This window comes from Eptesicus fuscus, chromosome 4, assembly GCF_027574615.1.
Source record: "Eptesicus fuscus isolate TK198812 chromosome 4, DD_ASM_mEF_20220401, whole genome shotgun sequence".
Classification (NCBI taxonomy): domain Eukaryota; kingdom Metazoa; phylum Chordata; class Mammalia; order Chiroptera; family Vespertilionidae; genus Eptesicus; species Eptesicus fuscus.
In genome coordinates, this window is record NC_072476.1 from 8,504,991 (window position 1) to 8,521,624 (window position 16,634).

General features: G+C 54.9%; 2 protein-coding genes across 2 annotated transcripts; one reads left to right on the forward strand and one right to left on the reverse strand.

Annotated features, from left to right (window-relative positions):
* The first annotated feature begins 7,478 nt into the window (after nt 1-7,478).
* IL27 (interleukin 27) lies at nt 7,479-11,705 on the forward strand. The gene is made up of 5 exons (XM_028134228.2): nt 7,479-7,509; nt 9,380-9,543; nt 9,628-9,726; nt 10,555-10,713; nt 11,454-11,705. The coding sequence occupies exons 1-5, from the start codon at nt 7,479-7,481 to the stop codon at nt 11,703-11,705; spliced, it is 705 nt and encodes a 234-aa protein (XP_027990029.2).
* APOBR (apolipoprotein B receptor) lies at nt 11,574-16,329 on the reverse strand. Its single transcript, XM_008157721.3, has 4 exons — nt 16,251-16,329; nt 13,202-15,919; nt 12,853-13,118; nt 11,574-12,755 (listed from the first exon to the last, which is right to left on the reverse strand). The coding sequence occupies exons 1-4, from the start codon at nt 16,305-16,307 to the stop codon at nt 12,686-12,688; spliced, it is 3,111 nt and encodes a 1,036-aa protein (XP_008155943.2). The 5' UTR covers nt 16,308-16,329; the 3' UTR covers nt 11,574-12,685.
* Nucleotides 16,330-16,634: the final 305 nt, after the last annotated feature.

Sequence of the window (16,634 nt, forward strand, 5' to 3'; positions counted from 1 at the left end):
TGCCCTACCCGGTTTGGCTCAGTGGATAGAGTGTCGGCCTCAGACCGAAGGGTCCCAGGTTCGATTCCGGTCAAGGTCACGTACCTCGGTTGCAGGCTCCTCCCTGTCCGGGACCTGGTCAGGGCACATGCATGAGGCAACCAATTGGTGTGTTTCTCTCACATCAATATTTCTCTCTGTCTTTCCCTCTCTCTTCCACTCTCTAAAAATCAATGGGAAAATATCCTCAGGTTAGGATTTAAAAAAAAAAAAAAAGAGTATGGACTCTTGCCTGGCTGGTGTGGCTCAGTTGTTGAGCCACGATGAACAAGGAGGTCACAGTTCGATTCCCAGTGAGAGCACATGCCCAGACTGTGGGCTTGATCCCTAGTAGGGGGCGTGAAGGAGGCAGCCAATCAGTGATTCTCATCATTGATGTTTCAATCTCTCTCTCCCTCTTTCTTCCTCTCTGAAATCAATAAAAACATACTTTAAAAAAAAAAGAGTGTGGACTCTTGGAACTATAGTTGATTACATTGTATTATATAATCAAAATTTGCTAAGTCAGTAGAACTTAAATGTTCTCACACAAAAAATAAATAGATTTAAGAGGTGATGGATGTGTTGTCTAACTCGATGGGGGAAAGCTTTTGTAATGTATGCATATATCATATTGTATACTTTAAATAAAATAATTGTATTTGTCAATTACATCTCAATAAAATTGGGAAGAAAGAGTGTGGATTCTCAAGTCATACTGTTTTAGTTCAAATTTCAGTTCTGCTATTGTTGGGGTTTTTTATAGTTTAATATATCTTAATAGCAAACTTACAGAAACAGCCCAGAAAACAGACAACATTAAAAATATGTACTGCCTGATTGGTGTGGTTGAGCATTGACCTATGAACCAGGAGGTCATGGTTCGATTCCCCTGTCAGGTCACATGCCTGGGTTCCGGGACTCAATCCCAGTGGGGGGTGTGCAAGAGGCAGCCAATCAATGATTCTCTCTCACCATTGATGTTTCTCTCTCTCTCTCTCTCTCTCCTCTCTCCCTTCCTCTCTGAAATAAATAAAATATATTTTTAAAAAATATCTACTTACACGTAGGACAACTCAGAAAGTATAGTGAATGGATAGAGTCCATTTTATGATTTTAAAAAAAACACCATTTAGTTGCTATCAATAAGAAATGTACCTGTTTTTTTAAAATCCAGTAAGTGTACCTTGACCTGTGTGGCTCAGTTGGTTGAGCGTCATCCTATGCACCAAAAGGTCGCCAATTCAATTCCTGGTCAGGACACATGCCCAGGGTGCAGGTTCGGTCCCGGTCGGGGTGCAATTGTTACCCTTTGGCATGGATAGCAGGTTGGTGTCTTCACAAATGCCGCCCAGACAGGCCTCACTTGACCCTGCAAAGCGCCAATAGCTGCACTCTGGAAGCTCAGGTCTGTTTTAAGTCCTGAGCAACTTCTCGCACCAGACGCTGGAAGGGAAGTTTTCAAATCAGAAGTTCAGCGGAATTCTGATAACGTCTCAAGTCACCAAGTGCCCTGTACCAGGCCTGTAACGATGAGGTTTCTTCACCCCTCCAGTAGAGGGCGCACTCTTTCTAGCGGCTTTTGTAGCCATTTGCTTCCTTGGCGCTTTACCACCAGTGGATTTGCAGGCAGTCTGCTTTGTAGGAGCCTTGGTACAGAGACCTCTTTACTTACCCGCCTTCTCCTGGAGCTCGCGAGCTGGAGGCAGCGCTGCTCAGTTTCCTCATCTGTAAAATGGGTTGTTTTAAGGATTACATGAGTTTATGCATGTAAAGCTGTTAGGACAGTGATGGCATGCAGAGAAGGCTCAGTAAATGCTAACTGCTGTCCCAGGCAGTGTAGTATAGTGGTTAAGAAAACCAGATATCCTGGGTTCAAATCCCAGAGCTGCCACTTACTAACTTAACATTGAGCACAAAGCCTAACCTCTCTGGGCCTCAGGGTCCTCTTTTGTATAAAATAAACACGAGCAATAGTATCCACAACATAGGATTAAGTGAGCCAATTATTGAAAAGTGCCTGGCACATGTAAGCATTTGGGTAGATTTTTTAGTTATAATTTTAATTTTATCCCATCCAGTATAAGCTCCACGAAGGCAGAACTTCCTGTTGGCTTCATTCACTGCTGTAGCTCTGGTGCCTAGAACAGTGCCTGGGACATTGTTGTCAGTATCCCATCGTTTGCCGCGTTGGTGCTCAGTAACTACGGACCGAGCATCCACTGTTTTCACACTGTTCCTTCTCTGTGGAATGTGCTTGCCACTGGCTTCTTTCCACTATATGATACCATCGGACTTTATCGTGATTTTTAAAATCCAGTCTGAGGTTTTTTATGTTGGAAATCAATCGTGAAGGTGGATCAAAGCAGGGGAGGGACACGTGCCTGAAGCAGGAAAGAAGATGGGCTTGGGAAACTGAACGTTTCAGAATAAATTGCCACTGGAAAAGCTGGATCCAGGAGCTTAAAATACATAATAATCAAGGTTCTTGTCTCCCTCAGTAGCTCTCAGCCCTGCTTTCCCTGCACTGGCTCCCGTCTGAGGCAGGTTCGGGCTCACATTCTACGGGCCTAGCAATCCCTGCAGAGAGAAAGCCTTTCCTGCCAGCAGGCCCAGGACTGACTCAGTGTGTCACGTCTCCGAACTTGAACTGCTCACTGCAGCAAGGGGCTGGCCGGGCCTGGGTCATGTGCCCACATGGGGGTGTCAGCCTCTGGGAGAGGAGAGGATAATTCCCCAAAGGAAAATCCAGGTGCTTTTGAAAATATATGTAAAGCCCTAACTGGTTTGGCTCAGTGGCTAGAGCGCCAGCCTGCGGACTGAAGGGTCCCGGGTTCAATTCCACTCAAGGGCCTGTGCCTGGGTTGCAGGCTCGATCCCCAGTAGGGGGTGTGCAGGAGGTAGCTGATCAATGATTCTCTCTTATCATTGATGTTTCTATCTCTCTCTCCCTCTCCCTTCCTCTCTGAAATCAATCATATATGTGTGTGTGTGTGTGTGTGTGTGTGTGTGTGTGTGTGTGTGTGTGTGTAAAAGGAATGGTGGACAGGTGGAAATGACAGATGGCAACTATATCCCAAGCGATGCTCTTCTCTCGTCATTCTCTCACCCTCTGACCAGTTGACCATCTTTGCTTCTCGAGCTCTCGATATTATTAGCACTTCCAGTTTCCAGATCACCAGAGCACACGTCCATGTGCTCTCTCTTTCCCTGTGAGGAAGGTACTGTCATGCCCATTCTCCAGGTGAAGAAATGAAGGCCAAAAAGAGGCTCGCCAGGTGTCCCAGTAACTTGCAAACTGCCTGCTTTGTCCTACTCTCTCTGGTTTCACATATCCACCCATTCTTCACAGAGAGATGGCCGCCCTGCGGGCCAAGAACATAGCGTCCTAATTCTGTCTTGCATAATCCAGGTGGGCACTTCCTGCAGAAGCATGGGAAGAGTGAACGTGTCCATCCCGCTTGCCTGAGGTCTGGAGCAGACCCTCTGGGTTTGGGAAGGGCACAGGAAGGCAAGGTGGGAAGGCTGAGCTGCGCAAGCTGTGGGGAGAAGGTGGGAGGCCAGGTTTGTTGAGCACCAGGAAGAGCCGAGCGCCCAGCAGGAGGGTGACAGAGGAAAAACACCAGCCCGGGGAAGAAAAGTCCCAGCTCTGCTCTGCCCTTTCCCATGTACACCCTCTTGAGCAAGATGCTCACAACCCACAGTGCCTCAGTTTCCCCATCTGCAGAATGGGGCCCACCTCCCAGCCCATGAGTGAAGGCAAACTTGGGAGGCTGCAGGGTGTCACGGGTCAGACAGCTCCAACACTTCCCAGGGCTGGGCTTCCTTCCTGGCGCTCAACAAACCTGGCCTCCCACCTTCTCCTCACAGCCTGCACAGCTCAGCCTTCCCACCTTGTGTGCCGTGGAGTTTACAGAGAACACCCAGTGATGACCATCTTGTCCATGGGAAGTCCTCCCACCCTCTTTCTCCCAGCCCTCCCAGGTACCCACCATGGCCTCATGGGAAAAAGAGAGGTGGGACCTTTCCCCTCGCCAGGATCCCCCTCCCAAGGTCAAAGGTGGGTGGGAGGTGTAGAAGTAAATCCTGCTAGACCTGGGTGCAGGGTGGGATGGGTGCATGTGGCCAATGGGAGAGAGACCCAGTGATCATGGGACTCCAGGCCTCATCCACCCCCCCTATACCCCTTCCCCCCCCGCTCTCCTGGGAGGGGGTGGGCAGTGCAGTGCCTAGACTCAGGGCCTCATATCCTGTTCGGGAGACTCAGAAGTGTGGCCCCAGCTCCAACCTCACCTCCCCCCAGCTTCCGCCTGCACCAAAGCCCATCTTGGTTTCACCCAGGGACTCGTTCCAAGCCTCAACGATGATGACATTACAGGGCCCAGGGATTCCCCACTTGAGTTCCAGTCTTCATTCTGTCACTGATCCACTGGGTGGCCTTGAATAAGATATTTCCCTTCCTGATTCCATCCTGATGTCACATCTGAAGCTCTGCCTTCTGGTTCCTGAGCTCAGGATTCCCAGGCAACCCCATGGAGCGCTCCACAGGCCAGAGCTGGGTCAGGGCTTGGAAAATAATCAGGAAATGGGTGTATGGTTCTTTCTCTTTTTAAAAATCATCTAGGTTTTCATTCTCTACATAATAACAGTGGCATCGTTTGAAAATTGCTATTACTTTTCAATGAGGAAACTGAGGTCCAGGGCAGGACTGTGACTCACCTGAAGCCCAGGGGGTTAGCTGCACACTGCAGTCCACCGGGGATTCTTGGCTTCCTTTCCCGCAGTTCTCACCCCTCACCGCATCCCTTCCATTTCCTGCTGGCCCCAGCCCAAGCCTCAGCCCACCAGCCAAGATCTAATTGTGGAAACTGAGGCCCAGGTAGGCAGAGATGGGCCCATCCTCGGCTGGCGCTGCCCTCCCTAGCCTCTGGCTTCTTGTCAAGGTTCTGCTGAGTTCATCAGCCAGGGCCATGTCCAGGTGCCCCGAGCCTTGGGCAGAGTGGGAGAAGGCTGACAGTGAGACCTCAGGGCGCAGGCTGGCCCCAGACCTGCTGCTCCACCGGCAGCTTACAGATCACCAGCCTGAGCAGGACCTCGATGAGGCCCTCGTGGCGGAAGACAGATTTGTTGGGTGAGTTCATATGAACCTGCTATTGTCAGCTACTGGGGACACATCAGGGCACAAAGCAGGCAAAAATCCCCACCTTTCTGGAACCCATGTCCTGGTATATGGTGACAGACAAAAAATACTTGAGAAAATGTTAAATATCTAAAAATATTATATATCTAAAATGCTATGCGGGGAAAAATGCAGGAGAGGAATAGGGAGGGCTGGGGCAGGGTTGCATTTTTTTAGGAGAGTGTTTCGTAAAGACCCTAGTTGAGAACGTGGCATTTGAGCAGAGATTGTAAGGCGAGGGTACGCTTTGCAGATATCTGGAAGAAGGGTGTTCAGGCAGACGGAACAGCAAGTGCAAAGGCCCTGAGGCAGGAGCATGCCTGGCATGTTCTAGGAGCAACGAGGAGGCCGGTATGGATGGAGGGGTATGAGTGAGGATAGAGAAAGCAAGATAAGCAAATGTTACATGCCCATTGCCGACAAGCTTTACGGCAGGAAGAATAAGCCATTCAGGGGGAAGCCTGTGACAAGGCATATAAGGCAGGGAGGGCATTCTAGGCAGAGACCAGCCTGGGAAAGGCAACGAAGTATGAGGTGGCTCATCGCATTCAGGCATGAAGCTCCAGGGGCTGGAGCAGGAGTAGAGTGGAAGTGAGAGGTGAGGCTGGAGGAGCCAACAGCAGCCAGACTGAGAAGGGCAGAGAGCAGCAAGGGGCAGAGGTCTCGGGGAACCCTACGAGAAGGTTGGGAGGGCCAGAGAGCAGGAGATGGGGTTCAGGATTTGGGAGGTCAGGTGTGGCTATGGTCAGGGAGTGAGTGGGTGGGCATGTCTCTAGGATGATGGCAAGACTTGGGGATGTGCAGAAAGCCAGCCAGAGCCTCTGCCGGTCCTCACCAGGAGCCTAAGGATGTGTAGGACCCCCAGCAGGGAGCGCCGGGTGCATGGAATGTGGGGGAATGAGCTGCCACCACTGGGGGGCATAGCAAGGGAAACCAGTCCGGGCTAGGCAGGTGCCAGCTGCTCTTCCTTGTCCGTCTCCTCCAGCAGTCCTCTGGGATTGACCCCTGGCTGGTGCTGGTACTTCCCTGGCAGTTGGTCCCAGGCTACCCTGGTGGGCAGTGCCAAGGCAGAGCTAAGGAGGCAGGGTATAGGAAGGGGAAGCCCCCTTGGTTTCTGTCTCACAGCAGGGACCCAATAGGGAAACCCCGCAGGTCCCAAAAGGAAAGTGGCAGCAGTGGGCCTCGGGGAAGACCAAGAAACCCCAATTTTCTCCCTGAAGATGGGAAATCCAGGGCGGGGCTTAGGGCGGGGCTGTGCTGGAAGGAAGATCTGTGGTTGATGCAACCCAGCCTTGACAGCTGTCTACAGAGCAGAAACTATTCTGGAACCTGGCTGAGGCCTGGTCCTGACCTCACACAACCCAACCTGGCCACAGGCTGAGCCCTAACCTGCTCATCAACTGAGCTCTTATCCCAGCCCACGCTGGAGCCCTGACCTGAGTAACAAGCTGTCAGAACCTTGACCACAGACCGAGCTCTGTGCCCTCTCTGGACTGAGCCCAACCCTAGTTCATCCCCAGTAGAGCCCCCCGGCCATTAATAGCTCTGACCCCAAACACAGAGCCAGGACGCTGGTCCCAGACAAAGCTCTGAGTCCAACCCTAGACCATGTTCTGATCCCAAGTATAGAGTGAGCTCTAATTCAAGATCTGACTCTGGCGAAAGACTGAGCTCTTGGCCCTGAATGAAACTTCTCATCCAGCCCCGACCTAGGCTATAGACTGAGCCCTGACTCTGCCCAGACTGAGATCCCTCTGCCCCACACAAAGCCCCATCCCAGCTACCCAATGAGCCCCAACTTCCCTTGTATTCCCTTCCCCAGCCATCTGGTAAACCAGAAGAGAGTAAAACCCCAAGTCCCCTCTGATGGATAGTCTTCTTACCTGGCCATTCATCTTTTGAAGGACAGTAGGCTGGTGATGGCACTAGAACGATAATGACAGAGCAGAGAAACAGGAGGGGATTCAAGTCTCTGGGACCTACCAGCAAATAGAGCAGGTGGCTCACCTGAGAGTGGGGAAGTGAGGGAAAGACTGGACCTGGAGCTCAGCAGGGTCAGCAGCTTGGATTGACTGAACCCCAGCTTCCCGCCATCCCCCACCACACCCCCTCTGGGAAGGGAAATTACATTTCCCCATTTTAGCAAGGGGTGGTGAGGAGGGAAGAGTTAGTTAAAGCAAAGCTGAAAGTACAAGCAGCACGGAAAGTGAAACTGGGCCCAGCCCCCAGTATAAGACTCCCCCGGCCCGGAGATGGCTGGCCAAAGAGGCTGGGCCCTGCCATGGGCCAGAAGGCAGGCGACCTTGGCTGGCGTGAGTTTGAGGGGTGGGAGGCTTGGCTGAAACTGGGCAGAGGATGGGAGAGCTTGACCTGTGTGGATGGGGGTGAAGGGCTGAGGGGCTACTATTTGGCAGAGACTAAGGACAGGAAGGAGACCGGCATGAACAGGGAAGAGGGGGTGAACAGTCAGGTGGTGGTTCAGCCGGGACTGGATAGAGGGAAGATGAGACAGTTTGGTTGGCATGGATGGAGAGAGTTGGACAGGCAGGTTGACCAGAACCAAGACCTGGCAGATAAATGAAGAGTTGGGTTGGAGTGAATGAGCAAAGGCCAGACAGCTTGGCTGAGCATTGGAGCTGGCTAGAGGAAGAACAGCAGGAAGAGTTGCCATGAGTCAGGGGCTGTGGCCAAGGGGTCAGCAGCCTAACTTGGTCAAGGGTCTGTAGTTCGAAGCCTGGGAGGAGGTCCAGTCTGCAGTTGGAGACTGAAGGACTCAGAGGCTGGGCCCAGAGCTGATAGTAGGGTCAGAGAAGGGACCAAGGACTAAAGTTTGGGGACAGAACCTTCAAGGGCCAGGACCAAAGACCTAGGACTGTCTGCCAATGGAAGGGTCTGGGGGCTCCAGAACTCAGGCAGGAAGTGGAGGGTCGGTAAGAAATGACATAATATCCACCAGTCTGGGCACCCCTCTCCCTCAACACAGACCTGGGAAGAACCCCACTCTGCTCAAAGTCTCCAGGAGGTCAGAGTGGCCCCCAAGTCAGGGAGCCTGGAAATTAGAGAGCCAGGCACTGCCCATTCTCTCTGGAAGTCCATGGGTGAAGTGGATCTACCCAGAAACTCCCCATGGTCTTTATGGAGAGGACATTTCGAGGAGCAGAGCCCAGGGTGAGAGATCAAGAATAGACAGGGAAGAGGTAGGGAGAAGGGGGTGAGCAGGAACAGACTTAGGGACTCTTTTGGTTTGTGTTTCGAGGAGAATTGTGTAACCCAGTGATTGCTAGGTTTCCTCTCCCTGAGGGAGAAACCGCTGAACGCTGCTCTCTTCCCAGAGCTCCTGCCCCACTGTGCCTCTTCCTTTTGCTCAGGAAACACAGGACAGGAAGCACTTTCAGAAATCAGCTAGTCCGACTCCCCCATTTTACAGAGGGGAGCCTGAGGCACAGAAATAAGAGGTGACTTGCTCAAGGAAAGAATCCAAATGAGAAACAGTCTGCCTCCCATTCCAGGCCTCCTCCCTCTCCCGGCACCCCTATTCCTTCCTCACTGCAGAGTGACCCACTCGCCTTGATAGCAGCTGGATCAGTCTGCCCTCTGACTCCCTGGGATAGAGCCTCCAGCATTGCCAGCCCCCCTGGGGCCCGAGGTGGGGCCATCAGAGCCACCTGGCCAAGCCCGAGGAATCCTTGGCAGAACAGTGTGTGCCTGCTCCAGGGGAGGTGGTGCCTGCTCTCAGATCCCTGGGGGAAGCTCACAGGGTCTGCATTTGGACAGACCCGGAGTGCAGTCCTGATTCCCTCACCCTCTGACTATGTGCCTTGGCAAGCCCACCTCACTGAGCCTCACTTTCCTCATGTGCGAAATGGGAAGAATAGCACCCAGGCTGCCACACTGAGTTGTGCAGTTAATTCACTGGAAAAGACACTTGGCCAAGGGAGTGAGTGGGGGCTGTGCAAGGCTGTGTCTGCCTGGGGGAGAGGGCACTTGCTTTTCAGTCACTCTGATGTGCCATATGGTGTCTTCAGTAGCTTCCATCTCATTAGTGGTTTTGAGGGGTCAGTGGGATGATACTCGGGCCCATAGCACAGGCTTAGAAAAGGCACCTTCTCTTGAGTTCTCCCTTCTCTCAAGTTCTCCTCAAGCTCTCCCCTCATTTTGCCCACCCTCTCCTCATCTCTCCAGGGCTTGGCCTTTTGCTGCTCTCCTTGCTCCTGGCTCGAGCTGGTGTCTGGGGATTTCCAAGGCCCCCGGGGAGACTCCCCCTGAGCCTAGAGGAGGAGTTCAAGGTCAGCCTGCATCTTGCCAGGAAGCTGCTGTCCGAAGTTCGGGCCCAGGCACACCGCTTTGTGAGTTTCCCTAATGCAACTGGCTCTGGGGATGGGCAGATCCTCACTCCCATCTGGCCCCCACTAACACACCTTTCCCTACAGGCTGAAGCTCACCTGCCAGGAGTGAACCTGGACCTCCTGCCCCTGGGACAGCAGCTCCCCAATGTTTCCCTGACCTTCCAGGCCTGGTGCAGCCTCTCTGTGAGTGGGGGAGGTTGTGGAGGATAGGACTGGGGAGGAAAGTGAGCTGGCAATAAAGCTGGGCTGGGTGGATAGAAATGAAATCAGGGATTAAATTGAAGATAGATTTGGGGATAAATTGAAGGATACAATCTGGATGAGGTTGAGTATGTCATTGGATATAAAGATGAAGCTGAATAAAGAAATGGAGTTAAAAAGAGGGTGAGAGTGAAGCTGGGCATGGAAAGAGGTGGGGGTGGGAATGGAATGGGATTAGGGATAGAAATTAGTATGGAGGAGGGATGAGAATGGGAGAGGTTGGAAATAGGAAGAAGGTTGGGGATGAGAAGGGGTGTGGATTACTGGTGAGGATGGGAATGGAATGGAGTTGGGATGGAGTTGGAGTTGGAATAGAGTGAATGAGTCTAGAAATATGGTTGAGAAATCTAATTGGGAATAGGAATGGGAGTAAAGATAGGAAAGAGGTTGGAGACAGACTGAAAACAAGTGAGGAGATGGAGATAGGATGGGATGGTGAAGAAAGGAATAAAATGGGTTTTCGGATAGAGCGTGATAAGATAATGGAGATGGGGTTGGTGTGAGATATGAGTTCATGCATGCAACTGAAAGTGAGGTTGGGAAAAGAGACAGGATAGAGATCAGAGACAGTGGAGACTAGAATGGTGGTGAGTGAAGGGAAGGAGTGGCAGAGATGAAGTTGAGGATGAGAGCAGATATTCGGATGGAGTTTGGGATGGGAATGGGACCCAGAGAGACATGAGGTTGGGTTTGACGTGGGTCATTCTTGCCCTGTGGACCTTTTCTGACCCCTTCCCTCTGCTTCCGCAGGGATCAGAGCGACTGTTCTTCCTCTCCACAACACTTCGCCCCTTTCAAGCCCTATTGGGAGGGCTGGGGACCCAGGGGAGCTGGACCAGCTCAGAGAGGATACAGCTGTGGGCCATGAGGCTGGATCTCCGAGATTTGCAGCGGCATCTTCGCTTCCAGGTAGAGAACCCGCCCACCCTCCTTGACCCCCAGAGACCAAAACTGCGTGTCATTGGCTCCCTTTTAAAAAATACCCCTATGTCCACAGGTGGGGTAAGTCTGAAGGGAGATACTCCAGATCCTCTGAGTATGTATGTGTGAAGGGTGTGTGTGTGTGTGTGTGTGTGTGTGTGTGTGTGTGTGTGTGTATGTGTGTGGCTGCACCAGGTCCTGGCTCTACCTGAATCTCTTGGGGTCTTGGTCTTAAACAAGAGAACAGCTCTGACACACCCAGCACAGCATCCCGCACCAGCAGGACCAACAATAAAGCTGGTTCCCTTCTCCCTGTCATCCTCTGACATCATCAGGTCCTGCTGAGCATGTCACAGGGAAATAAGAATTTTACCTTTATTAAAAGGAGAATAGAAAACGCAAGCAGCAGAAAGACCAGCTATATCACCTTTCTGCCCAATTCTGATCCTAATATGACCCTTAAGAGAGGAATTTCCAGAACCCCAAGTGCCCAGAGCAATCCTGGATGAGTAAGCCAGCTCCCTCCGTGAGCACCAGCTCGCTCTGTGACTTCCATTTTCTTGAAGCAAAAGAACCAGACAGGATACATGAGGTGATGACATAATGGAAGATCTGAAGTAGGGGCTGTCCAGGGAAATCATGACTTTATGGTCATGTGGCACCACTAGGCACGGATTCGCTCAGCATCTCAGCTGGACCATATTCTGACCGTGGGCCTCTCCTCACAGGTGCTGGCTGCAGGATTCAACCTCCCTGAGGAGGAGGACGAGGAGGGGAAGGGGCTGCTCCCAGGGGCCCTGCACGGCCACGCACAGACGTCAGCCCGGATGTCCTGGCCCCAGCTCCTCTACGCCTACCGGTTGCTGCACTCCTTGGAGCTGGTCTTGTCGCGGGCCGTGCGGGACTTACTGCTGCTCTCCCAGGCTAAGAACCCAGGCCAGGCCTTGGGGTGCCCAACACTGGCCGGCTCCCAGCCCTGATGGAGTGATGTCTCAGCCCCTTCCCTCACCGGTTAGGACTTTACGACGCGTCTGGGCCAACAGGACAGCCACCAGCTCCCTGCCTTAGACAAGGCAGGACTCCACTGCCCTCCCTCCCCAGACCCTACCCAATAACTTAAGGCCCCTCCAGTCCTTGCTGGGTATTTATTTCATGGATATTTATTTATTGCTCAGGGAAATGATGGTTTATTTATTGTTTCAGGACCCGCTGGCTGTCCTCGGCTAGGCCGCCATTCTGGGTGCCTAATAAAGCACTCTCACCCTCTCTCTGCCTCGGCTTCTTTTCAGAGAAGGGGTGTCTGGTACCCAAAGGGGGCACAGAATGGACTCGGCAGCCCCTGGCCACCCTGGATCCCTCTCTGCTCCTACATGTTGGGGTTCCTGGCCCACCTTTCTCCACTCTGGCTTGCTCAGTTGGTGGTTGCCACAGTAACCAGCAGAGTTCTGAGGCTGAGCTCCCATTTTGGAACCTTAAGGTGGCTGGTCCGCTTACATCAAACGTTTGATTGTAAATGCAGCTCCATAGGCCCTCCCAGCCCCTTTCCTCCCCGCTGCCCTCCAGCCCAGAGGTTTGCCTGCCTCCCACAGCTCTCCACGGCCTTGGGGAGCGGCTTGGGGAGTGGGGGTAATCGGAGAGGGAAGGCTGTGGGAGACTGTCTCTGTCCCCTCTCAGGCCTCCAGACAGCTGCCAAGACCGGCTGGGGAGGTAGTCAGGACAGGCTGTGAGCGGTGGTCCCCGGGGGGCAGGCAGTCCACCAGCTGCATTGGCGAGTCAGATTCCTTAAGTTCGTGCTTCTCCAAGATGTCTGGTTCTGTCTGCTCCGTGGACGAAACAGCAAGAAACTGAGGCCCAGACGGTGGACAGGGTGCATCCAAGTGGCCGAGGGAGGCAGGCTGAGCAGGGTTCAGCCGAGCCCTCCGCCTCTCGCTCAGGGCCTGGCTCCCGAGTCACGGTGCCATCACTGGGGCTTTGGCCGGCCCAGTCTGGCCTGCAGCTCCTGCATCATGCCGGGGTGTGCAAAGCCAAACCTGGAGATGGAAGACAGGCTGGGAGCTGGTCTCCAGTGTCCGGAGCCTCCTGCCCAGCCCAGCCCAGCCCAGCCCAGTCACTTCACCCAGTGCTTACCCTTGTCCCAGGGGCCTTCTCCTAGCTGGCACCGGGGTCCCTTCAGGCCTAGGGAGGCTTGGCTCTGGGGGTTCCGCTGGGTGGAGAAGTCTCTGCTCAGGGGCTGACAGCTCTTCCTCTGGTGGGGGGCTGGCAGGCTCCTGCTGCTGCTCAGGGGTGGGGATGCGCCGGAAAGAGGGCCTGGAGCGACGCTGCGAGGAGCTGCGGGAGAGGAGCACACGGCTCCGCGGGACAGAGACGTCCAGGCGAGACACAGGGAGGAGGGCCTGCAGGGAGGGAGCACTGGGTAGTACGGGGCTGGCTTCAGGATTCTGGTCTGTTTGGCTCTGGACCCTTCCTGGAGCCTTACCTCACTCCAGCTGCCGTGCACATCCCCCTGGGCAGCCTCTTCACGTGGCCCAGGGTCCTGGTTTGCTGGCTGGTCCTCCTGGCCCTGGGCGTCCTGCAGGTCTTCTGCATCAAGCTCCTTGGCCTCTGCCCTCTGGTGTCCGCTCCCCTCCACGCCCTCCATGTCACAGGGCATGTGTGCCTCTCCCTCACGGCCGTGGTCCCCACGCTGCCCCTCGCTGCCTCGCCTCTGCTGCCTCGCCTCCCATGCCCCAGCCTCTTTTTCTGACAGCATCTGCCCTTCTGGGAACCCCTTGGCCTCCACTATAACCATGGTCCCCTCTGCCCTCACCGCCTGGGAGCCCGAGGTAAAGCCACCCATCCCACAGCTTCCTTCTGCCGCTACCGATTCCCCAGCCTCCGCCCACTCCCCCCCTGGCTCACCTTCCCCAGCCTCAAAAGCCTCCACTTGGCCACCTCTGCCAGTAACCTCCTCCTCTGCGGAGCCCTCCAGGCCAAGTTCCTGCCCGCCTCTGCTCTCTCCCTCTGCAGCCTCGATCACCTCTGCACCTCTGCCAGCTTCCTCGCTTCCTTCTGAGTCCCAGCCTCTTCCAAATGCCCCATCCCACGCTTCCCCCGTCCCTCCTTCAGGCCCTTCCCCGGTCCCAGCAGCCCTTCCATCCGCAGCTGCCTTATGCGCCACAGTCCCAGCAGCCGAGGAACCGGCCCGTGTGTCCTCACTGTCCCGGGAGCTCGGCGCTGCCTCCTCCAGCCTCCGGCCTCCCCTGGGCATTCCCTCTGCCTCCCAGGGCACTGCAGCCCCCACCTCCTCATCCTTGGTTTCTCTATCATCTGACTCACCCAGGGACCAGCCTTCCCCTAACTCTGCCCCGTGCCTTCCACCCAGCTCCGGGCTGTCTGCTCCACTCCCTGCTTCCTCTGCTTCCTTCCACTCTCCGCCTGCCTCCAGGACCCATGGCAGTGCAGATTCTTGGTTTCCCGCAGCCTCCCCCTCCTCTTCCATACCTACTTCCTCCTGCGTATTCCCTCCCTGCACATCCCTCTTTCTCCGGCTTTCCCAGGCTTCTGCACCAGGCCTCCTATAGCCCGTGTGCCTGGGACTGGCCTCCAGGCTCCTTTCTGCCTCCTCTTTGCTCTGGCCTGGAGTGCTCCAGAGCTCTTCCTTCACCTGCTGGCCTTCCCCGGGTTGTCCCACTGGGGTCTGGAGGCCGCCTATCTGCTCACCATCCCAAACTTCAGTGACCTTGTGCTCTGGGCCACCACCCTCTACCCCAAATTCTTCTCGACCCCCCTGAGCTCCCTCCTCACTCCTCTTCTCCCTCAACTCCTTTTCAGGTGTGGCCTTTGGGGTCGCCTCCAAGTCAGCATCACCTTCAGCCTTGTTTGCCCCTTTGTCCTGGGAGAGCTCAGCCTCTGTGGCCCAGCAGCTCTCGTTCTCCTCCTTGGCCTCCTGTGCCTGCACCACTTCCTCCGGACTGGCTTGAGCAGCCTTGATCTCTGAGTCTTGCCTTCCCTTGGCCTCTTTCCCATCCTGATCTGCCTGACCCTCCGAGCCCTCCCCTGCCCCCCACTCTGACCCCTGGCCTTCCGCGGTCTCCTTCCCTGCTGTCTGGACCTCAGCCATTTCTCCCATTCCTTCAGCTCCCAGGGCCTGAGTCTGTTTCAGGGACAGGCTCACCTCAGCCTCTCTATTTTCACCCACCTCCTCCTCCTGGGCTCCCCTGGAGGCCTCTTCTAAGGCCCAGACTCTCCCTGTACATTCTAGGCTCCTATCTCCTGGGGCTGCCCCATTTTCTGTCTCCCTGACTCCTGGGAAGTCAGCCGCCTCCGTGCCTGAGGCTATCCCAGCCTCCTCCTCACCTGAGGCTGTTCCAGCCTCCCCACCTGAGATTGTCCAGGCCTCCTCCCTTCCTGAGGTTGTCCTGACCTCCTCTCTGTCCAAGGTTGCCTCATCCTCAGACGCTGCCCCTGGGTCCTGAGTCCCCTGTGCCTCTGTGCTTTGGCCATCCCTCTCCACGGCCACCACCTCTTCTTCCCTCCCGGCCTCTTTGGCTCCAGCTCCCTGGATCTCCTCTGCAACTGCCTCCTTGACTGCCTGTTCTGACTCCCTGCCATCCCCTGCTGCCCTTTTCCCATGGGCACCAGCCTTTCCCTCAGGCTCCCTACGCCCGGTCCACTCTGACTCCACCCCTCTGACCCCCCCTGGCTCTCTTGCCCTGACCTCTTCCTCCTCCTCCTCCTGTTCCCAGGTTCTCGGTGTCTCTTCTCTGTTCACTTCCTGCTCATTGCACTCCTGACTCTCCTGGGCTGGGCTGCTCCCGTCTTGGCCAGCCTCAGACCCTGAGTCAGATTTCTTTCTGGCCTCCAAGAGGGCACTTGGCTCCTGGCACCTGGACGCCTTGGCTGCCTCCCACGCCCCAGTGTCCTGCCTATCTCCTTGAGACCCATGGGAGCTGCCTTCTCCCCAACTCCAGGTCTGTTCTGAAGCTGAGCTTCCCTCCTGGTGTCTTCTAGCCTCTCCAGGCCCTCTCGGCCCTCCATCCCCCTTGCTTTGGCTGCCTCCCACACCCTCCAGGGCCTCCTGGGCTTCCTCCTCTACACTTCTTCCTAGCCTTCCTGTAGCCACCTCCCCCAGTTCCTCAGCTGCCCATGCCTCCCTCCTCTCTACAGTGGGGACCTCATCTCCCAAAAGGTAGGAGACAAAGGTGCTGAAGGATTCCTAGAAGAATGGGGAGAGGGGGAGACAAGGGCATTAAGGGAAGGTCCATCTCTCTCCCGGGGACCCTGGGCCAGAGGAACTCAGAATAGGAGGAGGGGTTCTGGGTCTGGGAGGAGGACAACAGGATCTGCAGAAGGAATAGGAAAGGGCCTAGATGGGGGTATGCGGATAGGTTTGTGGGGGTGGGAGGATTGAAATCCAGAAAAGATTGGGTTAGAGGCTGCCTTATCGTAGGGAAGAAATCTCAAGTCTGAGAGACTCAAAGGGAGGAGGGAAGGCGAGGTCCCGGGGAACAGGGTGAAAGTCCCTGGCATCTCTTTGCCCCTCTCACCAGTGTCCCCCTCAAGGCCTGGTGCAGCCCCGGGAGATGCAGCCGGAGGAAATCCATCCTGTCTCTGTGTGTCCAGAAAGCTGACAATGACCGTCCCCACCCACCAAGACAAGCCAGTCTTCCCCAGGACCCAAGCACTTCCTCTTCCCCTGTTTCCCCCTGACGTATCCTTACCCCAGGCCCTACCCACCTTCCGCAATGCCCACAGCAGCTTCCAGCCCAGGCTGGGAAATATGTGTGCACCCCACAGGGAACTCAGGTGCATGTTTGGAGCTAAAGGGCAAAGGAGGAAGCCAGAAAGGGAAAAAAACGGGAGCAGGAGACCTCAGAATTGGGGGTGGGGGAGGGTGCGTGTGGCAACTGCAGCTCAAGTGACTCAGGTCT